The sequence below is a fragment of the Jaculus jaculus genome, chromosome X, assembly GCF_020740685.1.
Source record: "Jaculus jaculus isolate mJacJac1 chromosome X, mJacJac1.mat.Y.cur, whole genome shotgun sequence".
NCBI classification, from domain to species: Eukaryota; Metazoa; Chordata; class Mammalia; order Rodentia; family Dipodidae; genus Jaculus; species Jaculus jaculus.
Window position 1 is genome coordinate 4,663,504 of NC_059125.1, and position 22,323 is coordinate 4,685,826.

At 43.5% G+C, this 22,323-nt stretch overlaps 1 protein-coding gene across 1 annotated transcript; it reads right to left on the reverse strand.

Moving 5' to 3' along the window:
- Nucleotides 1–17,932: 17,932 nt before the first annotated feature.
- Nucleotides 17,933–20,269, reverse strand: LOC101613285 (transcription factor Sp1-like). Its single transcript, XM_045140750.1, is given in 1 exon segment — nt 17,933–20,269. A coding segment is annotated over 1 exon segment (2,322 nt). The 5' UTR covers nt 20,255–20,269.
- Between the last annotated feature and the right edge of the window lie 2,054 nt (nt 20,270–22,323).

The following is a 22,323-nucleotide window of genomic DNA, read 5'->3' on the forward strand; positions in this document are numbered from 1 at the left end:
AATTCTTCTAAGTCTGTGTTTTATTATTTATTATCATTATTTTTTATGTATTTTGAGAGAGAGAGAGAGAGAGAGAGAGAGAGAGAGAGAGAGAGAGAGAGAGAGGGAGAGAAAGACAGAGAAAATGGGCATGCCCGGGCCTTCAGCTGCTGCTGAAGATGTGTGCACCCCCTTGTGGTTTATGTGTGACATTGCATGCATGCGTCACCGTGCATCTGGCTATGAGAGACCTGGAGATTGGAACATGAGCTCTTAGGCTTCTCAGGCAAGCACCTTAACTGCTAAGCCATCTCTCCAGCCCCTGTGTTGTTTTTTTTTTTTAATTTTTTTTTTTATTTATTTGAGAGCGACAGACACAGAGAGAAAGACAGATAGAGGAAGAGAGAGAGAATGGGCGCGCCAGGGCTTCCAGCCTCTGCAAACGAACTCCAGACGCGTGCGCCCCCTTGTGCATCTGGCTAACGTGGGACCTGGGGAACCGAGCCTTGAACCGGGGTCCTTAGGCTTCACAGGCAAGCGCTTAACCGCTACACCATCTCTCCAGCCCCCCTGTGTTTTATTTTTAACCCAAAACTATCTCAGATGTCTGCTTAAAGGACATGGTAGCCTTTAAGATGTAAGCCTGGATAGGTTTTTTCTTCCTTCTGAAACACACACACACCACACACACAAACACACTCACATATACATACATGCATGCATGTGTGTGCGCACGCACACACACACACACACACACACACACACAAGGGAAATCTTCATACTCAAATGCATTTTCCTTATTCCTAAGTGACCAGCTAATTAGGTAATTAGCATTAGGACTTTCTACACCCTCCAATATTACTTTATAGAGTTAAGGTGTGTGTATGTGTTTGTGTATGCAGGCAAGCATGCTAATGTGATGACGGTCTATCAACAAGACAGAAGGGCCCAGCACTGGAAGGTCTGAACAGTGCCAAGAGTTCTAAGAAAGGACTTGGCTCATATCCTAGGAGTTCTGCAGTCACTGGAGGTGAGCTTCTTAGCCATGAGAGTGTGGCCTTGGGTGACGCAGCTATATTTATGTGAGGGTTCCCAGAGAGCTGTCAGCCACCAGCACTCACAGCCAGAAACTAGAAGTGGGTGTTGAGCTTGAAGGGGAGATCAATCTCATAGTTTTATTCATGCCATTTCAATTCATTTGTTGAAGTAACATTCTTATAAATTTATCATTATTTTTAAAGGTTATAGCTTTGCCTTTTTTTGAAGTACTGAGGATTGAACTTAGGGCTTCATGCTTACTAGGCAAGTGGTCTACCACTGAGGTATATCCCTAGATCCTTTTGTACTCTTTTTTTAAATTTTGAGACAGGGTCTCACTTAGTTTCCCAGGACAATTTAAAAAAAAAATTCCTACTTTTATTTATTTGTGAGAGCGAGAGAGCAAGAGCGAGAGCAAGAAAGAGAGAGGGAGAGAGAGAGAGGGAGAGAGAGAGAGGGAGAGAATGGGCACGCCAGGTCCTCCAGCCACTGCAAACGAACTCCAGATGCGTGTGCCCCCTTGTGCATCTGGCTAACGTGGATCCTGGGGAATTGAGCCTCTAACTGGGGTCCTTCAGCTTCACAGGCAAGCGCTTAACTGCTAAACCATCTCTCTAGCCCCCAGGACAATTTTGAACTCACTCTTTACTCCAGATGGATCTTGAACTTGAGATTCTACTACCTCAGTGTGCTGAGTAGCTAGGATTAATGACTGCATCGCCAGGTTTAGGCAAATCTACCTTTTTTGTAATTTAGGTCTACATGTGTATCAGTAGTCTTGTAAAACACCATTCTGACTCCTATGTACTGCACTTAATTAAATGTTATAGTAAAGGAGAAATAGGAGTAAGGTACTTTTTTTTTTTTAATAGACAGTCATCCAGGGACAAAAAGGCCCAAAGACAGAGAATGAGGAGATGCCACTTGCCTGCCATGGCAGAACTGGAACTCTGAATCTACTCCAGTCGCAACCACAATTGCAGCAACAGCACCCCCCCCCCCCCACTTCTTCCACCATCTAGCACACTTGGGTGTGCTGACCCCTCTTGGGCCAGCCCCTTGAATCCACAAACCAATCAGGTCTCTTCTTTACATACCTGAGTTTGAAGACAAAATTCATCCTGATAACGGGCTTGTTGCATCCACAACTGGTCTCTCTTGGCCACTCATTTTCTTGGTGTCTGAACCTCCTGGCTCCTTCTTCAGTAAGCTCTTTCCCCTTGCCAGCCTTGCTGGGAAGGAGGGAGATCTCTCACTTGACTGGATATTTATGCTTGCTTCTGACATGTTCTCTGCTTTCACAGTCTGCTACATGTATGATTTTCCTCTAAACTGTGGGTCTGCCACATGTGTAATAACTCTCTTGGCTCTATTCTCCTGGCACAGGACTCCTGATTACTGCTTTCGTGCTCTCTTGCTTTGCTCCAAGTGTGACCTTTCTTTAAGCCCCAAGTCTTTCACTATCCTACTTATGGTCTTTCCTGACCCCAGTGTGAGTGTGAGAGCAAAGAACTTATACTCCCATGCTTCACTTCTCATATATGCGTGCATGGGCTCCTTTTAAATCTTTTGGCATGGGCTCCCAGGACCTGTCTTCCATGTGTGTATACGTGCCAGTGGTTTTGCTCTGCAGATTTTCTCTGTGAAGATTTTCTCCACCTCCTCTTCCACTTTCCCGATGAGCAAGGCGGGCAAGGAGGGGAATTCCCTACCAGCCTAGCACAGAGGCAGGACAAGGCCCATACTGGTAGTCTGCCCACAACCAAGACTTATTTATAGCCTGGGCTTGCAGCAGTTGCTCAGCAATGAAGAGACCCAGAATACAAATGTGTCCCAGTAGGACTGGAGTCTTTGTCTGATGCCAGGGTTTCTCTGCCTGGTTCTTACTTTCTTTTTCCTTTTTTAAAAAAATGTTTTATTTTATCTATTTATTTCACAAAAAGAAAAAGAGAGAGAGAGAGAGAGAATTGGCACACCAGGGCCTGCAGCCACGGCAAACAAACTCCAGATGTGTGGGTCCGCTTGCGCATCTGGATAACGTGGGTCCTGGGGAACCAAACTTGGGTTCTTTGGTTTTTGCAGGCAAACACCTTAATCACTAAGCCCTTCTTTTTCTTTTTTAAATTTATTTGAGAGAGAGAAAGGGGCAGATAGAGAGAAAATGGGTGCGCCAGGGCCTTAAGTCACTGTAAACATACTCCAAATGCATGTGCCACCTTGTACATCTGGCTTATATGGGTCCTGGATCAAACTGGGTCCTTTGGCTTTTCAGGCAAGCACCTTAACCACTAAGCCATCTCTTCATTCCACTTTTCCTTTTGTTAAAAGAATTATTTTGGGGCTGGAGAGATGGCTTAGCGGTTAAGAGCTTGCCTGTGAAGCCTAAGGACCCTGGTTCGAGGCTCGGTTTCCCAGGTCCCACGTTAGCCCGATGCACAAGGGGGCGCAGGCCTATGGAGTTCGTTTGCGGAGGCTGGAAGCCCTGTTGTGCCCATTCTCCCTTTCTCCCTCTATCTGTCTTTCTCTCTCTGTCTGTCGCTCTCAAATAAATAAATAAATAATTAAAAAAAGAATTATTTTGATTAATTATTTGCAAGAAAAGCGAGAGAGGGAGAGAGAGAGAGAGAGAGAGAGAGAGAGAGAGAGAGAGAGAGAGAGAATGAATGGGTGTGCCAGGATTTCCTGCCACTGCAAACCCAGACACATGCACCGCTTTGTGTATCTGACTTTATGTGGATACTGGGGAATCAAACCTGAGCTGTCAGACTTTAAAAACAAGCACCTTTAACCACTGAGCCATCTCTGCAGCTCCCTTTCACCTTTCTAAGCTTGCAGTGTATTTCTTTATGCTGTGCTGCTTGAAGTTGGAGGAAGGTTAGCGGAGTTTCAGCTTTGTCCTTCGTACTTTCTTAAGCATTTGCTTTCCTATTATTTTCCTAAAACCAGGTACTGTGATCAACTGGCTTCCTGAGCTCCTGTAAAGGTACTTTAAGGTATGGATGTTCAAACTGGCGGTTTTGTAAGTATTTTGTAGAGTATTGGTGGAGGTTCATGTTTGGCCAAGTTGCTACACTCGTTCCTGCCCCCTTCTTTTGGTGAGAGGTTTCTTACCTGACTTGGAACTTTGGAAACAAATTTACACAAAGAAATAACAGATTTAACCCTACTTTATATAGCAAAAATCCACATATATTTATTTTGCATGAAAATGCCCTTGTTCCTTAAAAACCCTTGGTCTAGGGATGGAGAGATGGCTTAGCAGTGAGAATTCTAAGGACCTAGGTTTGACTTCCCAGAACCCATGTAAGCCAGATACACATGGTGGCGCATGTGTCTGGAGTTCGTTTACAGTGGCTAGACGCCCTGGCTTGCTCTTCCTCTCTCTCTCTCTCTCTCTCTCTCTCTCATAAATAATTAAAAAAACCATTGGTGTACAATCCTCTCCTACTTCTACACAAGGTGACTTCCAAATATGGAATGTAAAATTTGAAAACAGGGATTAAGTGATGGTTCAATGCTTCCATTAGTACCTGAGTTTGGATCCCACGAACCTACATAGAATGCTGGGCATGGCAGCATGCACCTAGAATCTCAGTTCTTGGGAGGCAGACAGATGAATCCCTTTGGTTTTCAGGTTAAGTAGTATAGCCGAATCAGTGAGGTCTAGGTTCAGTGACAGACCCTGTATCAAAAATGAAAGCGGAGAGCAATTGAAGAGTGCACCCAACAGCGACCTCTCGGCTCCACATGCACCTGCACACACGTGCACGAACACATGAGCACACACATATGGGCTAACAAATATATGAACATGCATACACATGTGCACAAACACAAGCAAACAGTACATACACAGATAAACATGGCAAGAAAGAAAGTTAAAAGAGAAAAGGGATGAAAACAGGGGCTGAGGAGATGGCTCAGTGGATAAAGTGCTTGCTATGCAAGTGTGAGGACTGGAGTTAGATCTCCAGCACCTAGGCCGGTGCAATACAGATGTGGCAGCCACCTGCAATCCCAGGACATGGGAGGCAGAAACCTAGGATCACCGGAACAAGCTGGTTACTTAGACTAGCTGAGTCAGTGAGCCCTGGGCTCATTAAGAGACCCTGCCTCAGTAAAATAAAGAGTAGGGTGATCTAAGAAAATACCCAGTGTCCACCTCTGGCCTCCACATGCATGTGTGCCCATTTGCATACATAAATGCAAAAACAGCGAGATAAAAATGAAAAGTAGGCAAGGCTAAGCAAATCTGAACTCAGACGCTCTTGGGCTTCTGTGTCCTTATTGCTATGGAGGGAGAACACTCGGCTCTCTCTATCTGCACTAGTCACTTTCTGGAAAGAGTACAAGACAGAATAAGGGAGTTCTCTCTTCTACTTGTCATTTGAAGCACTTGATTCCTCAAGGTTTTCTTCCTTCCCTCCTTGCCACATTTTAAAATAATAGCTTTTATTGTATAGGTAACAAGTAGAGCATGTTGAAATGTCCATCACCTCAGTTACCCAGCCAGTCTCTAATATGCACTTCATTTATTCAGACAAAAGGATATTATGCTAGAGAAGATGAAAAGCAATAGTCCCAGGAGCAGAGCCCATGCACTGGAAAGGACTCAAAGTCCAATTTATTGCAGATAAAACCTTATTTTTCTCAGAATGATTTTGGCCTTTTAGGATATGGATATAAAGTAGGAGGAGGAACATAAATATAACGCCAAGGTCTTTAGAACGCTATTTAAACTACACAGTGGTGAAGCAAGATCTTAAATTCTTTTAGAAAATAAAAGATCCTTTTGAACTATCTTCCACTGTCCTACCTGTCATTTCAAAGAAAGATTTGATATGGATTTTAGACTTTCTTCTCTGCAAAGAAGGCGTGAGGAGAGTGGAAGGGGTAATTGAACTGAGTAACCCAGCTCCCAATCTCCCAGTTTTCCCTTGCATTTCTTCAGCGGGTCATTGCAAGAAACAAACAAAAAATAAATAAATAAAGGGTGTCCAATCATCTTGAAAAGAATCAAAGGTGGGAAAAAGGTTCCTCAAAAATTTCCTCTAAGAGTGGTACAAGCTATGGAGTTGGCCTTCTGGAGTCAGGCTTTAATCTGGTTTTACAGGGAGTGGGCAGTGCTTCCCAGGCAAGGGCACCATTATCACAGGAGGTCTGCAGGGAAAGACTGGTCCTCCCTGAAGGTGGCAGCTTTGTTAAGATGATTCATTTACCACTGCAGTTCAGAGCCATGAGAGCCCTCATTGTAACATCTAGGAGTCTTCTGAGTGCAGAGTATGCACATTCAAATCGTATTATAAGGAATTGCAACTGCCTCGCTCTCACATCCTCACTAATTTCCAGATGTGTCTGCAGACCTTAAGTACTCTCCTGTGCTTTCTTGCTCTGCCATAGGCTATAGAGCCTTCCTGAGGAGAGTTCTGTTGTCAATAAGTCATGCTAATGGTGCTCACTGGTTACCTTTGGCCATTTCTACATTTCGGAAGTTCACAGCAAATGTTAATTATTCAATTATCTCTGAGGTTAATGGATAAGCAGAAATTGTGCAAGGGATATCACACTGTTCTTCTGAATAAGATTATCTCAAAGCCGGGCGTGGTGGCGCAAGCCTTTAATCCCAGCACTCGGGAGGCAGAAGTAGGAGGATTGCTGTGAGTTCAAGGCCACCCTGAGACTACAGAGTTTATTCCAGGTCAGCCTGGACCACAGTGAGACCCTACCTCGAAAAACCAAAAAAAAAAAAAAAAGATTATCTCAATGTGTGTTCCTTCAGAAGCCAATCCCAAGAGAAGAATTCAAGTGCAGATCATTCCATTGAGAGATAAAGGAAACCCTGGTGGCAAGTGGGAAAAGTGAGACAGGGAAGGGAAGAAGCCAATAAGGGTGATACTGAAGCCTAAACCTGCTAAAGAATTCTAAGAGAAAACCCCATCTGTGGACAAGGAACTGGAAGTATTTGTTTGTCAATCCTGTCAGTTCATGAGCCAAGGCTGTTGGATATGCTGCCATTTGGATAAGTATCCCTCAAAGGCCTATGTGTTAGAGGGACCCAGAATGGTGGGACTTTGAGAGATGAAACCTAGTGGGAGGAAGGTAGGTCATTGGGGGTGTGATCTCCAAAGAGTTTCTGGGATACAACTTCTACCTCTATCATATTTTTTTTCTGTGTGCATACTATATATGTGAGTGGGGAGAGGCATGCATGAACCATGGTGTACATGTACAGGTCAGAGGACAACCTTAGGATGTTGGTCCTCTCTCTTGCACCTTGTTTTGAGACAGGATCTCTCTGGCTATTTTCTTGCTGCTGAGGAGGCCAGGGCCCAGGATCTGGAATCCCAATGCGCCTATGGCAATGGAAAGCAGAGCCAGTAGAATCTCAATGATTGCACTTTGTATGTAGCTTTATATGAGTACTGAAGATACACATTGTGGAGTAAGCACCTATAACTGCTGAACCATCCCTTAGGCCCTCTCTCTTGTTATTGCCTGACCATAAGGTGAGCCTTGATGTGCTACCTTGCAAGTGGCCCCAAAGTAATAGCATCAAATCAACCTAGACCGAAACCTCCAAAGCCATGAGCCCAAATGAGCCTTTTCTATTTATGTATTGAATATCTCAGGAATTTTGTTATGGTAATAGAAAGTTAACTGACATAGGGAACAATAATTTGCCAGAATGTTCAGATTTCTTCCTTGGTGGCAAAATGGGCATTACACTGGTAGGTTAGGAGTATGAGAAGGTATTACAAAGATGTTATTGGATATCTAGAACAACATTCAGATATTTTCTGACATTCATTCCACCAGAGAATTTTTTCTACTGAAAAAAAAAAACTTTCCTAAAGGGTAAGAAGTAGGCTTCATTTACTTGAGTTTGATGAAAAAGAATTATATATATATATTTCTATTTCATAGGCTTATTGATGAATAAAATGAATTAATAAGATCTATGAAAGTACAACAGGAATGGATTGTGGCAGTTGAAATGACCTCTCAAATGGATAGAAACGTGAAGCCAGGAACAGTTGTAAACTAGAAAATAAAACAACAATGCTGCTTTCTCTTAATATTTTAAAAATAGTTTTGCAGCCTGGTATGATGACTCACAACTCCAGCATTTGGGAGGCTGAGGCAGGAAAGTTGATGTGAGCTGGGGACCAGGGATTCATAGTAAGTTTCAGGTTGTCCTGGGGAACATAGTGAAACCTTGTCTCAAACAGCCAAATGAAAAAGGGGACAAAAGGTTTTGCTTTGCTTTGAAAGTCAAAAATGTGGAGATTTCAACAATTTACTTTGTGTTATGCTTTCTATTTGAAACATGCAAATAGTATGCTCTTTTATTTCATTTTATTTTTCTTAAACCATTTAAAAATGTACAAAGGGGATGGAGAAATGGATTAGTGGTTAAGGCACTTGCCTATGAAGCCTAAGGACCCACATTTGATTCCTGAGTACCTATGTAAGCCAGATGTACAAGGTGGGGCATGAGTCTGGAGTTCATTTGCAGTGGCTAGAGGCCCTGGGATGCCAAATCTCTCTCTCTCAAATAAATAAATTAAAATTAAAATTATAAAAAAATAAAAATGTAGAAAGTAATGGGTTTTATTGTGACTGTGGTAGTTTGAATACATGGCCCCCAATATATTCAGTTTTTTATTGTTTTTAGTTTGCATCTTTAGCCACCTGGCTGGAGGCAGAATCACTGTGTGGATCTTAAGGTGTGGTGGTGGGTTTCAGATTTCAATCTAAGGTATGCAAAGTGTGTCTAGCTGGAGTTCCTGAAGTGTGCTGTGCTGTGTGGCTTTTGGCTTTTGGCTTGTGGTTCTCCCTCTCTGCTTGGACCTCTGAAGGCAGGTCACCTTCTTCTGCCATTTATGGAACTTGCCCTGGATCTGTAAGCTTCAATAAATATCCCTTCCTCCATAACTGTGCCTGGTCTGGAAGTTCATCTCAGCAAACCTGAAGCTGTCTGCTACAGTGACATTTCCATACATGCATATAATGTAGTTTGATTATACTCACCCCCTTTTTTCCTTCTCCTCTCCCATCTTTTCCCCTTCCATGTCCCTAATAGTCCCTTTTTTACTTTCAAGGACTTTAATTCTCCCCTAGATTACGCATATGAATGTTTTCCAGCTAGTTATCTGACAGGGAATTAGTATCCAGAGCATATAAAGAAACTGAATAAAAATAAAAACCAAAAGTGCAAACAATCTAATCAACAAATAGGCAAGTAGACCAAACAGACAATTTTCAAATGAATAATACATATGGCCAATAAATGCAAGAAAATAAATGCCCAACATCTTTAGTCATCAGGGAAATCAAATCTAAAGTGCATTATGCCACTTTTTTGCTTTATGATTCATCTAAAAGACTTACTATCTTGATCTCATTTTAAGTCAGATGGCTATCTGCTGTGACTTGTCTACATGGAGCCTGAGACTATCTTGAGTTTGAGCCAATAGTATTAGATTTTGCTACACTAGTAACACAAAATCCGTAACTTCTCTGTAGTCCCACATTTTCATATTTGGTGTTTTGTATTCCCCTTATATTTCATTTAGTGTGTGGTCAATTATTAAACATTTAAAAAATTCTTTACTTTTGACATTTATTTTTTTTTATTTTTTTTAAATTTAATTTATTAGTTTTCTTTTCAGTAAATACAGGCAGTTTGGTACCATTATTTAGGCTCATCTGTGATCTACCCCCTCCCATTAGACCCTCCTTCTTAATGAAAATGGGTCGTGCATTGTGGAGTTAGCCCCCAGTTATTGGTATGATAAATGTCTCTGCAAATCATTACCCAACATGTGATTCTGACATTCTTTCCGCCCCCTCTTCCGCAAGATTTCCCTGAGCCATGTTGGGTTCATTTTTGGTCTGCTTCAGTGCTGAGGTGTTGGGGGCCTCTGAGGCTCTGGCTCTCTGATTTGGTAGGAGTTGATTTTTCTCTGTGTTGGTCTCCTTCCCCCTTGTGCTGGTATCCGGTTCACAGGAAAACATCACCCTTGCTTATTTCGCCAGTTGTCCTTAGTTTCAGTTGGGCCCCTTTTGAGGTATGTTGGGGCAGCTCTCTTCTTAGGATCTGCATCTATCTTTTTCCCCCTTGTTGTCTGTAGTGCAGCTAGGCGGTCGCCATCTTGACCAGAAACCTTTGACATTTTTATATATGCACAGAATGTATTTTGATCTTATTCCCTCCAATTACCATCAGAATTCTATCTTCCTCTCCTTCACGTTAACACCTATCTCTTCTCCCATTAATCTTCATTTTACTTTCTTAACCCATTGTGTTAAGTTATAGTTGCCTGCATGGTCATGGACAGAAGGTTATTTACTGTGGAATAGGCAACTTACCAGTGGCTATATTACCAATGACTTTTCTCCATTCTCCCAGTAACCATTAATTGCTATTAGTTACTCTGGGAGGTCTCCAGTCTCTCATGTGTCCTTCCTCTATCAATGGTAAGGGATTGATACGTTCAATCTTGTGCAAGAAGTCAGAGCTGCTATGAGTTCAAAAGTGTGATGACAGTGTCAAATCCAGAAGACGGCACCTTGAAGCCCTCCTCCACATCCTCTTGTTCTCACATTCTTTCTGCCTTGTTTTCCATAAGGTTCCCTGAACCTCAGAGAGGTTGGTTTAGATGTTTTGTTTGAGGCTGAGCACATAGTAGTCACTTATTCTCAGCAATTTTTTTCCAGATACGCCGATTTCTATATGATTTGAAATAAGTGTGTGTTCTGTATTTTTTTGCCCATCTTATTGACTACTTTCTGAGGAAATTTAAGCAAAATCTTCCTCTTTGTTTGAGTAGGGTCTCACTCTAGCCCAGGTTGACCTGGATTCAAGTCTTAGGCTAGCCTTGGAATCATGATGCTCCTCCACCTCTACCTCCTGAGTGCTGGGATTATAGCCCTGCACCATTATGCCTGGCTAACATCTTATATAATGATAAATCTGTTATAAAAATTTGCTTTTATGTTTGAAACATTACTAGATACAAATTCAAAGTTGCTATAGCTTCATGGTAGAATGGTTATTTTTTTTTTTTTTTGAGGTAGGATATTTCTCTAGCCCAGGGTAACCTGGAATTAGTCTCAGGGTGGTCTTGAACTCATGGCGATTCTCCTACCTCTACCTCCTGAGTGTTGGGATTAATGGTGTGAGCCACGACCCCCAGCTTAGGTTGGTTATTTTTATTGCCAGGCAAGGTCCTATTATATTTCTACTATGGCTTTTCTGTTTGAATTCTGTTTTGCCTGATGTTATCTTTCCCAGATAAATTTGTGTGTGTGTGTGTGTGTGTATGTGTGTGTGTGTTCACACTTGTATGTGTTCATGTACGTGGGAGGGAGTGCATGTGTTTGTGCTGTGTGCACATGTGTGTTAATGTCAGAAGGCAACCTTGGAGGTCATCCTCAGGAATACCACCTAGCATTTTTGAAGACAGGGTCTGCCACTGGCCTGAAACTCACCAAGCAGGCTAAATTGGCTGACCAGGGAACCCTAGAGACCTTCCACCTTCCAGTGCTGGGTACCACCGTGCCTGACTTTTCTTTTTTGTTTTTGAGAGAGAGAGAAAAAGAGAGATAGGCACAGAGAGAGCCAGAGAGAGATTGGGTGCTCCAGAGCCTTTTAACCACTGTGAACAAACTCCAGACACATGCACCCTCTTGTGCACATGTGAAACATTGCATGCTTGTGTCACTTTTTTTTGCGTGTGGCTATGTGGGACTTGGAGATTCAAAGATGCATTTTAAGGCTTTGCAGGCAAGTGCCTTAATTGCTAAGCCATCTCTCCAGCCAGGCTTTTTCTTTTACATGGGTCAAACTCAGATTCTTATGCTTGCAAGCAAGCACTTTTCCAATTGAACTATCTTTTCCACCCCCTAGGCAGACTTTTTTAAAAAAATATTTATCTAATACACTTTTTAGTTTAGGTAATATATTATACATTATATATACTTTTAAAAATAAATTACTTATGTTTGCCTTTTGTTTATAATTTACTCAATAAAAATCATGTATTAATGATAGTGATAAGGGCTGGGTGTGGTGGTATGTATCTTTAATATCAACACAAAGGAGGCTGAAGCAGGAGGTCTGTAAGTTCAAGGACAGCCAAGGTTAAAAAGCACACCTGGTCTGGAGAAAACCAAAACCAACCAAACAAATAACAAAAACATCCTCCCTCAAAAAGATAGTTTTTAAAGTAGACATGCTGATACATTTGGGTTGAAAAACTTCTCCCTTTGTTGTGCTTATTGACACACCCGTTTTGTTTATGCTTTCTTCTGCTTTTGGTCAGGAACTTAGCCATTTTCTTTCTTTGTTTAACTCCCTTATGCCCTCTTTTTCCTGACCTACCCCCACTATCCATTTCGTTTGACCTTTTATGTTGCTAATAAAGTGTTTTCTACAAGGTTGTTTTTCCATTGCTTGGAATAAAAACATAAACATTTAGCCTGTGGAACAATATTTGCTTCATAAGGTTGATACATTTAATGACATGTAGATCTTACGCTGATTTAACCTCTGTGCTACTAGCTAGAAAAATCTTTCCAAATCTTTTGAGCTTCTTTCTTCAGAACTCAATTGGCTTCCTTTTTCTGTGAGCTTTTTTTTTTTTTTTTGCCAGTATTGTTTGAAAAGAAGTCTTGAAGCCTGACAAGGTGGCTCCTGTAATTCTCACATGTGTGTCTGAGACAGGAGGACAGTGAATTCTAGATCAGCCTTGGCCACATAGTAAGACTCTGTCTTGAAAGAAGGAGATAAAAAAAAAAAAAGCCTAAACCGAGCATGGTGGTGCACACATTTAATTCTAGCACTTGGGAGACAGAGGTGGGAGGATCGCTGTAAGTTCGAGGCCAGCCTGAGACTACATAGTGAATTCCAGGTCAGCCTGGGCTAGAGTGTGAGACCTTACCACAAAAAAACAAAAACAAAACAAAACAAAACAAAAGGAGAGCCTGGTGTAGAGCTGGCAGGAGTTGCAAGAGGTAGCATGAAGGAAGATTCCTATCAAGTCATGAAACCGAAGCTATCCAACTCTGCAAGGGTAACCGCTTCTTTAGGGAATCTTTTTTCTCTCTCCATTTGTGCAAATGCTTTGTCCTATATCATGAGCACCTTCAGCTGACCTTGAAAGCCAGCTTTTTAGGTGGTTTTAGTTTTGACCTTTGAGCCTATTATTAGTAAGTCCTCATTAAGTACTCTGTCCTGAGTATTTCTGTGGGTGTGGTAGAGAATATTCCTAGAAGCAGTCAGAGTAGTAGCCCTGCATGTTGGAATGAGCCCCAAAGTAATGACAAAACATTATAATTTTGAAAAGGAAACATACAAAAAGTACTAGCAGCAGCCATAGCACAGATACAGCATAGGAGAAAACAGTACTGAAGGAGAGACAGGAGAAAGCTAGCTTCTTGTAGGCAGCTTTAGTTGGGGGCAGGAGCCCAAAGAGGAGACCAGAAGATGTCACTCAGTCTTGGCAGGAATGTGGCTGCAGTGTCCCCTGCTGCCTCTACAGTTTATCAGTGGATCAGCCCTTTGAATCTTCAAGTCAGTCAGATCTTCTTACATACCCGAGTCTGACAAAAGAATCCATTTCTAATAGACTATAAAGGCTTGGCCATGCTCTTGTCAGTCCTCTCTCGGCCCTGTAGCCTCTGTCTGGACACATAGAAATCTGGTTTTCCCCAGTCTGGTCAGGCCGGGTAGTGGAGAGTGCTGTTTCTTGGCCTGGGTCCTGTGCTGCTTGTCTTTCTGCGCTATGCTTTGGGGTACCTTCTCACTTTGATGACATGTATGCTTTTTCTCTGATCTCTCAGCTACCACATGTGTATTTCCTCTAAACTCCAGACCTACAGCAATATCTACAATATCTCTGGGCCTGCTACTTGTATAATTTCTCTTTATTTATTTATTTGAGAGAGTGGGGGGGGGAAGAGGGAGGGAGGAGAGAGAATGGGCACTCCAGGGCCTCTAGCCACTGCATATGAACTCCAGATGCATGTGCCACCTTGTGCATCTGGCTTACATGGATCTTAGGGAATCAAGCCTCAAACGGGGGTCCTTAGGCATCACAGGCAAGTGCTTAACCACTAAGCCATCTCCCCAGCCTCCACTTGTGTAATTTCTCTAAGCTTGGGGTGAACATTGTGTAACCCTTTTTACTACCCACTTATCTGAATTTCCTGGTTTTTGCTTTAGTACTTTCCCTCTTCTCTTCCTTAGGCCATCACCACATAATTCCATAACTTTCTTCTATTTGGAGTGTGGTGGTTTGATTCAGGTGTCCCCCATAAACTTAGGTGTTCTGAATGCTAGGTTCCCAGGTGATGGAGATTTGGGAATTAACACCTCCTGGATGGGGTGTATTGTTGGGGGCTGGTTTATGGGTGTTATAGCCAGCTTCCCCCTGCCATTGTTTGGCACACTCTCCTGTTGCTATTGTCCACCTGATGCTAGTGAGGGGGTGATGTCCAACCTCTGCTCATGCCATCATTTTCCTCTGCCATCATGGAGCTTCCCCTCAAGTCTGAAAGCCAAAATAAAAACTTTTTCCCACAATCTGTGCTTTGTCTGGTGATTTCTGCCTGCAATGTGAACCTGACTGAACCTCCAGCTCAAGGCAGATGTATAAAGAAACATGAATGCATGTTTCCTCTAAATCTCTCTACATAAGTTCCTAGATCCTGTCTTCTACATGCTTGTAACTCTCTTCCAGCCTTTTCTAGATTCCAATTTCCCTTAAATGAATCTCACAGTTTGTGATTTCTCCTTAAATAAACTCAGTAATTCATTACTTACCATTCTTGAGTCTATTTTTATCAATTGTTTATTAAAAATAGAGAAGAGGGCTGAAGAGATTGCTTAGTGGTTAAGGCACTTGCCTGTGAAGCCTATAATAACTCATGTTCAACTTTCCATGTACAATGTAAGCCAAACATACAATGTGACACAAGCATGCAAGGATGCACATATAACTCTTTTTCTTCCTTTCATTTTCTTTTTTGAGGCAAGCCCCAAATCTTATTTTTTTTTAAATTTATTTATTTGAGAGCGACAGACACAGAGAGAAAGACAGAGAGAGGGAGAGAGAGAGAGAATGGGTGCGCCAGGGCCTCCAGCCTCTGCAAACGAACTCCAGACGCGTGCACCCCCTTGTGCATCTGGCTAACGTGGGACCTGGGGAGCCGAGCCTCGAACCGGGGTCCTTAGGCTTCACAGGCAAGCGCTTAACCACTAAGCCATCTCTCCAGCCCCCAAATCTTATTTTGAGACAGTAAGAAAATGTCAAAATGGGAGGAGATATATCACAAGAACTACAGCAAACAGATTCAGTCATCGAACTGTAGAACTGTTTCCTTGGGATGGATTATTGACAACTTTTTAACAATATTTTATTTTATTTTTATTTTTATTTTTTTTTAAATTTATTTTTATTTGAGAGCGACAGATGCAGAGAGAAAGACAGATAGAGGGAGAGAGAGAGAATGGGCGCACCAGGGCTTCCAGCCTCTGCAAACGAACTCCAGACGCATGCGCCCCCTTGTGCATCTGGCTAACGTGGGACCTGGGGAACTGAGCCTCGAACCGGGGTCCTTAGGCTTCACAGGCAAGCGCTTAACCGCTAAGCCATCTCTCCAGCCCAACAATATTTTATTTTTATTTATTTATTTTAGAGGAGGCAGAGAAAGAGAGAGAGAGAGAGGCTGGGGGAGGGAGGGAGAAAATGGGCATGGCAGGGCCTCCAACCACTGCAAACAAACTCCAGACATACGTACTACCTTGTGAACCTGGCTTTTGTGGGTCCTGGGGAATTGAGCCATGGTCCTTTGGCTTTGCAGATAAGAGCCTTAATCTCTAAGCCATCTCTCCAGCTTGATTGTTGACATCTTGAGTTAGAACATCTGTGACCACCTCAATGAGACCCTCATGCAGTCCCACAATGAGGGAGAGTGGAGGCACAGGCATCCCCTGACCACTCTCTCTTTACCTAGGATATATAAGTGGAAACATTATAAGTTTCAATCAGGAAACTTCCTGATGAAAAGCCTGCTTTAGAATCACCAAAGCTCCTGGAAATAACCTTAGTAAACTAGGAGAATCCTTTCTTTGATATGCCATTGCTATTTTTTTTATCTGAGATGAATATAAATAGATACCACAGATGATGTTTCTCAATAAATAAAATTATTTCTAAGTTTGTAGCATATTTTTTTCTGAATCAGGGTCTCATTATGTAGCCCAGGCTGGCTTAGAACTTACTATGTAGCTCATGCCTTCAATTCCCAATCGCTCTGCTTCTGAGTGCTGGGATTACAAGTGTGCACTATTATACATGGCTTTCAAAGGAAATCTAATAGTTTTTTGTTTGAGACAGGATCTCACAATATAGCTCAGGTTATCCTGGAACTTACTATGTAGGTAAGTCTGGCCTCTAACTTGTGTACTCCTCCTGTTTCAGACTCCCAAGTGTGGAAAATACAAGTATAGACCATTATACCCAGATTCCATATAAATTTTACAACTAATCTGTCAAATTCTACAGAAAATGTTAAATTCTACAGAAAAAAAAAATATTAGAATCTCTGGGTTTGGTGGCTCATGTCTATAATCCTAGCATTCAGGAGCCTGAGACAGGAGGATTGGCCTAAGCTTTAGGCCAATCTGGGATACATAATAAGTTCCAGTTTAGTCTCAGTTATACTGTGTGACCCTGTCTCAAAAATGTCTGTGGAAATACCAAAGGTCAAGGATGGTTATTACTCTTTTTAAACAGGAGAGCAAGGCAGGAGGATTAGGTGCCCTGGGTAACTAGACTATTATAGACCTATAGTAATCAAGGCTATACTACTTTTTTTTGTTTTTTCTTTTTTTTTTTATTGACAACTTCCATAATTTTAAACAATATCCCATGGTAATTCCCTCCCTCCTCCCACTCTCCCCTTTGAAACTCCATTTTCCATCACATCCCCTCCCCTTCTCAATCAGTCTTTCTTTACTTTTGATGTCATGATCTTTTCTTTCTATTATGATGGTCTTGTGTAGGTAGTGTCAGACACTGTGAGGTCATGGATATCCAGGCCATTTTGTATATGGAGGAGCATGTTATAAGGAATCCTACCCTTCCTTTGGCTTTTGCATTCTTTCTACCACCTCTTCCACAATGGACCCTGAGCCTTAGAAAGTGTGATAGAGATATTTCAGTGCTGAGCACTCCTCTGTCACTTCTTCTCAGCACCAAGGTGTCTTCTGAGTCATCACAAGGTCACTTCCATGTGAAAAGAGAAAGATTTCTAACAAAAAGTGAGAATAACATTAATAGATGAGTATAAACATTAAGAGAAGTGCTTACTGGGCAGTGTGGTGAGCATAGTATATATATTTAGCCAGACACCAGTAGATGTCACACCCCTAGGGTTCATGACTACACCTGTTGTAGGTGTTCAGGACCACAGATGTATTTCCTCCCATAAAGCAGGCCTCCAGTACAATTTTTTTTTAAAGTATTTCAATGATCATATATATTTATCAAGGCATGATGGCTTTAGGAAAAGGGAAGGGAATCCATCATAGGAAAGCTGAGAAGGAAAACACAGGAAGGGGAGAGTGGGGAAAGAAGGGTAAGAAATTGGGATCAAACAAATGTTCATCAATGAGTGGCACCAACAGAACTTTCACTAACATTTTTCACTTTCAAGGAAGCACTGATGACAACATAGGTGGGTGCCAGAATCCCATTTCTTGTATTCCTCCCCCAATTCTTCCCACCACCATGCATATTAATGCCTCATTGGCTCTCTCTTCCACATGTCTCTTGGACTCACACTACCTTGCATCCCTGGGTTGGTGGGTATTGGCCCACATGTCTGTAGCCCAGAATGCCTAGTCTCAGAAACCACTGATATTAATGGACAGTAGATCTGCCACCTGCATGACGTTGATACCACTATTGGCAAGACAGGTGATACCCTCTGGACAGATGGCCTCCATGGCTACCATATTGGTGGTAATAAGGACTGCAGGAGTGGCAGTGCCGCTGCCTTCTGAACCTGCCCCACTCTCCAGGGGCAAAGTGCCCACACTCAGGGCTACACCTGGGCCTCCTTTCTTATTCTGATAGGTCTTGATATGTTTTGACAGGTGATCACTCCTCATGAAGTGCTTAGGACATTCAGGGCAGGGAAATTTCTTCTCACCTGTGTGAGTGCGTTTGAATCTCTGAAGCTCATCCGAACGTGTGAAACGCTTCCCACAGTAGGACCAGGTACACATGAGTGGCCTCTCCCCTGTATGCCAGCGCAAGTGTGCCCGGAGGTGTGAGGTCTTCCCATATACTTTGCCACAGCCTTGAATGTGGCAAATATGCTGTTTCTTTTTGCCAGGATCACCGGAACTCCTTCCTTCAGTGTCTTTATTGTACAGACAGGTGCATACTTCCCGCCTGGTCCTCTGACCAGCTTGGGGTTGGGGGTCAGGGCTTTTTTCTCCTTCTTCTCCACCCACTGTTTCATCATGTATTCCATCACCACCAGCCCCATGGAGGCCAAGTTGAGCTCCATGATCACCTGGGGCATTTGCTATAGCCAATGGCAGGCCTGGAAGCTGGTGCACCTGGATCCCTGAAGTGCCCAAAGCACTGAGGTTAGTAGTCTGGAGGCCTGGCATGGAAGAGAGTTGAGCAGCATTCACAGTGACCGTGCCTGCAGGAATAGAGGCGATAGGTGTAAGGGTGGTGGTGCTGCTGCTTGTGTTCCCCAAGGAAACACCCTGCATCGGGGCCAAGGTGATTGTCTGGGCTTGTGGGTTCTGGACTTGGAGATTCTGCAGCTGAAGGGTCTGCCAACTGACCTGTCCATTAGGCCCCACAGTTGGTGTCCGAATGATGATGGGACCAGAGTTTGGAACAGCCTGAAGCTGGAGGTTCTGGAGGGTTTCCTGTGAAATAGCTTGAGTTGTAAAGGTCTGCCCCGACAATGGCGCTGCCTGGAGGGCCTGAAGAGCCTGTCCCCCTTGAACTAGCTGGGGCTGAATAAGGATTTGCTGTTGCTGTGTCTGCTGGTTTTGCTCTCCTTCTTTTTGCTGACTTGCTTATAGTGAGCTTCCACTTGTCTGATTCTGCTGGATGTTCAGAGCATCAGACCCTTGTAGCCCACTTACTCTCTGGGGTGTCTGGCCTTGAGAGCTGGTCCCTGAAGACCCGCTGGTGGTGAAGTTCATAATTCTCATGTTGCTGGTGGTAGTAGTTGTTGAGTAGCTATTGGCGTTGGTGCAAAAGGAGCTGGAACTGGCTTGCGACAACATCAAGCTGGCAGAACTGATGGCGGTCCCTGAGGTGACAGGCTGTGAGCCGCTCTCCTGGGATCCGGAGCTGCTGATAGTGACTGCCTGAGAGCTAGGAGTCAAGGTAGCTGCAGAAACACTGTTGACATGTAGCAAGGTGATGTTTCCATTCAGAGCCACTGGCACATTGGTCACATACTGAGTCTGTCCTGAGAGCACATTATTAGCAAGGCCTTGAAGGGGGACAGCCTGCTGGAGAAGGTTTGGCATAGCAGCAATCATGTTGCCTCCACTTCCTCGATTTGTGATGATCTGTTGGTTTGCACCGGGTATGATCTGTATTTGACCAGAACCATCCTGCTTTACTTGGGCCCCAGTGGCCGCAAACTGTAGTTGTTGCCCATCAACTGTCTGGAACTGTGGGATTACTTGATACTGAATGTTAGGCATCACTCCAGGTAGACCTGTCAAAACTTGCTGGTTCAGTAAATTGGGAGTGGCAGCCACAACATACTGCCCACCAGAGACTGTGGGATTCTTGGAAGACTCACTGCCATTGCTGCCATTGGTACTGTTGCCACTCTGTTCCTTTGAGGTAGGGGTAGCCCCAGAGGAGGAAGAGATGATCTGCCAGCCACTGGCACCCTGTAAAAGTTGGGTAGCTGTGAAGTCAAGTTCACCTGTGCGACCTGACTGACTTGGACCCTGGGAGTTGTTGCTGTTCTCATTGGGTGATTCAATTCTGCTGCAGGTTGCTGCCAGCAGAGCCAAAGGAGATGGCTGGGATTCCTGCCCTCCTCCTCCACTGCTGCTGCTACTGCCTGTGCTGCTGCTTCGAGTCTGAGAAAAGGCACCACCACCATTACCATTACCCCCATTACTGCCACCAACGCCTTTTTCAGTCTTCACCACTGCTGTCACTTCATCCATGGAGTGATCTTGGTTGCTCACGGTGGCAGCTGAGGGACAAAGCTCAAGGGGGTCCTGTCAGGGGGGGGTTGGGGGTGCCGGGAAAAATGTGGACACTGAGGAGGCAAGTGAACCTGGACCAGACAGGGAGGGGGGTCTCCAGTACAATTTTTAAGGATAGAAATATAGACGACTGGAGTAGAATGGAGAACTCAGAAACTAAGTGTCACAAAATGTTCATACTTGACATATGTCACTGTTGGGACACCTCCTCACGGAGGGACTCCAACTCTCAGGAATCGAGCGAGACCCCAAAGACTGACACTGACGCTTCTCGATGCAATGTAGCAAGAGGTGTTTATTGAAGAGCCGGTGCACCGGGGCTCCACACAGGAGGGGGTGAAGAGCCCAGAATACCAACTTTGTAGGGTTTATATAGGGAAAAACCACAAAGTTGGGGAGGGGGTCTTGCTCAAGGGACTTTCCATATAGAGTGGATTTTGATTGGTGGAGTCCATCTGGTGTTGCTTGCTGAGGCCAGAAGTTGCTTGCCTAGGCTAAAAGTGACCACAGGCAAAACGATGGCTTCCTGAGTTCCAGTAAACTGAGACAGGGTTCGGGAACTAGGCAGTTGAGCAAGGTTTAAGAATAGCAACAAGTCAGCTAGATTGTCAGGGCGGGGGGCTACCCAGAGACTGTCATCTTAAAATGGTTGTTCTTTAGTCAATTTGTGGCAAGCAAGCAAGCAACGTTACAGAAGCTAAGAAGGCAGGTTAGCATGGCAGCGAGGCTTTTAATTCCTTGGCCTTACATCACGTTGTAGAAGAGATGTAAGGTGACTGCCACTAGAACAAATAACAATGAAGCAATGGGATTGGTGGCCCAGCCTAGCAACACATTCTGTGCATTTTAGGAAGTGATCTCTATGAGCAGCACTGGGCACTGGGATTCTGGTGTATGCTTGTTATTTTTATTTATTTATTTGAGAGCGACAGACACAGAGAGAAAGACAGATAGAGGGAGAGAGAGAATGGGCGCGCCAGGGCTTGCAGCCTCTGCAAACAAACTCCAGACGTGTGCGCCCCCTTGTGCATCTGGCTAACGTGGGACCTGGGGAACCGAGCCTCAAACCGGGGTCCTTAGGCTTCACAGGCAAGCGCTTAACCAGTAAGCCATCTCTCCAGCCCTGGTGTATGCTTATTTTTTTGTCAGAATGATTTCAGGATAAAGGGAGGGAGTTAAGAGGACCAAGGCAGTGTGATATAGTGCTGTTAGAACCCTTTTTTACACTTACCTTCTAGTTGTTGGAAAAAAACATCTGACCAGAAACAGCTTATGGGAGGAAAGGGTTTACTTTGCTTACAATATAAAGAGGAAGCTCCATGATGGCAGAGGAAGGCTGTGACATGAGCAGAGGCTGGACATCACTTCTGCCATAGCTGAGCAGCAGAGTGAGAAGAAGTCTGGCAATGGGGAGCTGGTTATGTTATAACCCCAGGTCCTCCCCTAACAATGCACTTCCTCCAGCAAGGTTCCACTTCCCAAATTGCCACCAGGTGGGAACCAAGCATTAAAACACATTGAGTTTATGGAGGTCACCTGATTCCAACCACCGCATCAATTAACTGAGGAATTCTATTTTGGGGAACAAATTTTCAAATGGGGAAAATCCAATAAGGAAATGATCATATCCTAAAGATTTTAATCACAGTGTACTTTGTAAAGAGAGGGGAAGGTCATTATAACTTTTTTTAAAAATTCATTATTTCCTCAAGTTTTTTTTTTTTTTTTTACTGGACAATTCATTTTTGTATAATATACATTAATGTTCTTGAAAACACACCTTCAAGGTAGAAAATGACCTGTAATTTTAGCTGATCTTCCTTTGAGGGTCAAGTGGCTAATAATATAGTTCATACAGCAATAAGGTTTTAGTTGGGTCAAATATTTGGAGCCTAGGGCTGGAGAGATGGCTTTAAGGTGCTTGCTTACAAAGCCTAAGAACCCATGTTCATGTCTCCCGATCCCATCTAGCCAGAAGCACAAAGGTGAGGCAAGCACAGGTTGCACATACCCACTAGGTGGAGCAA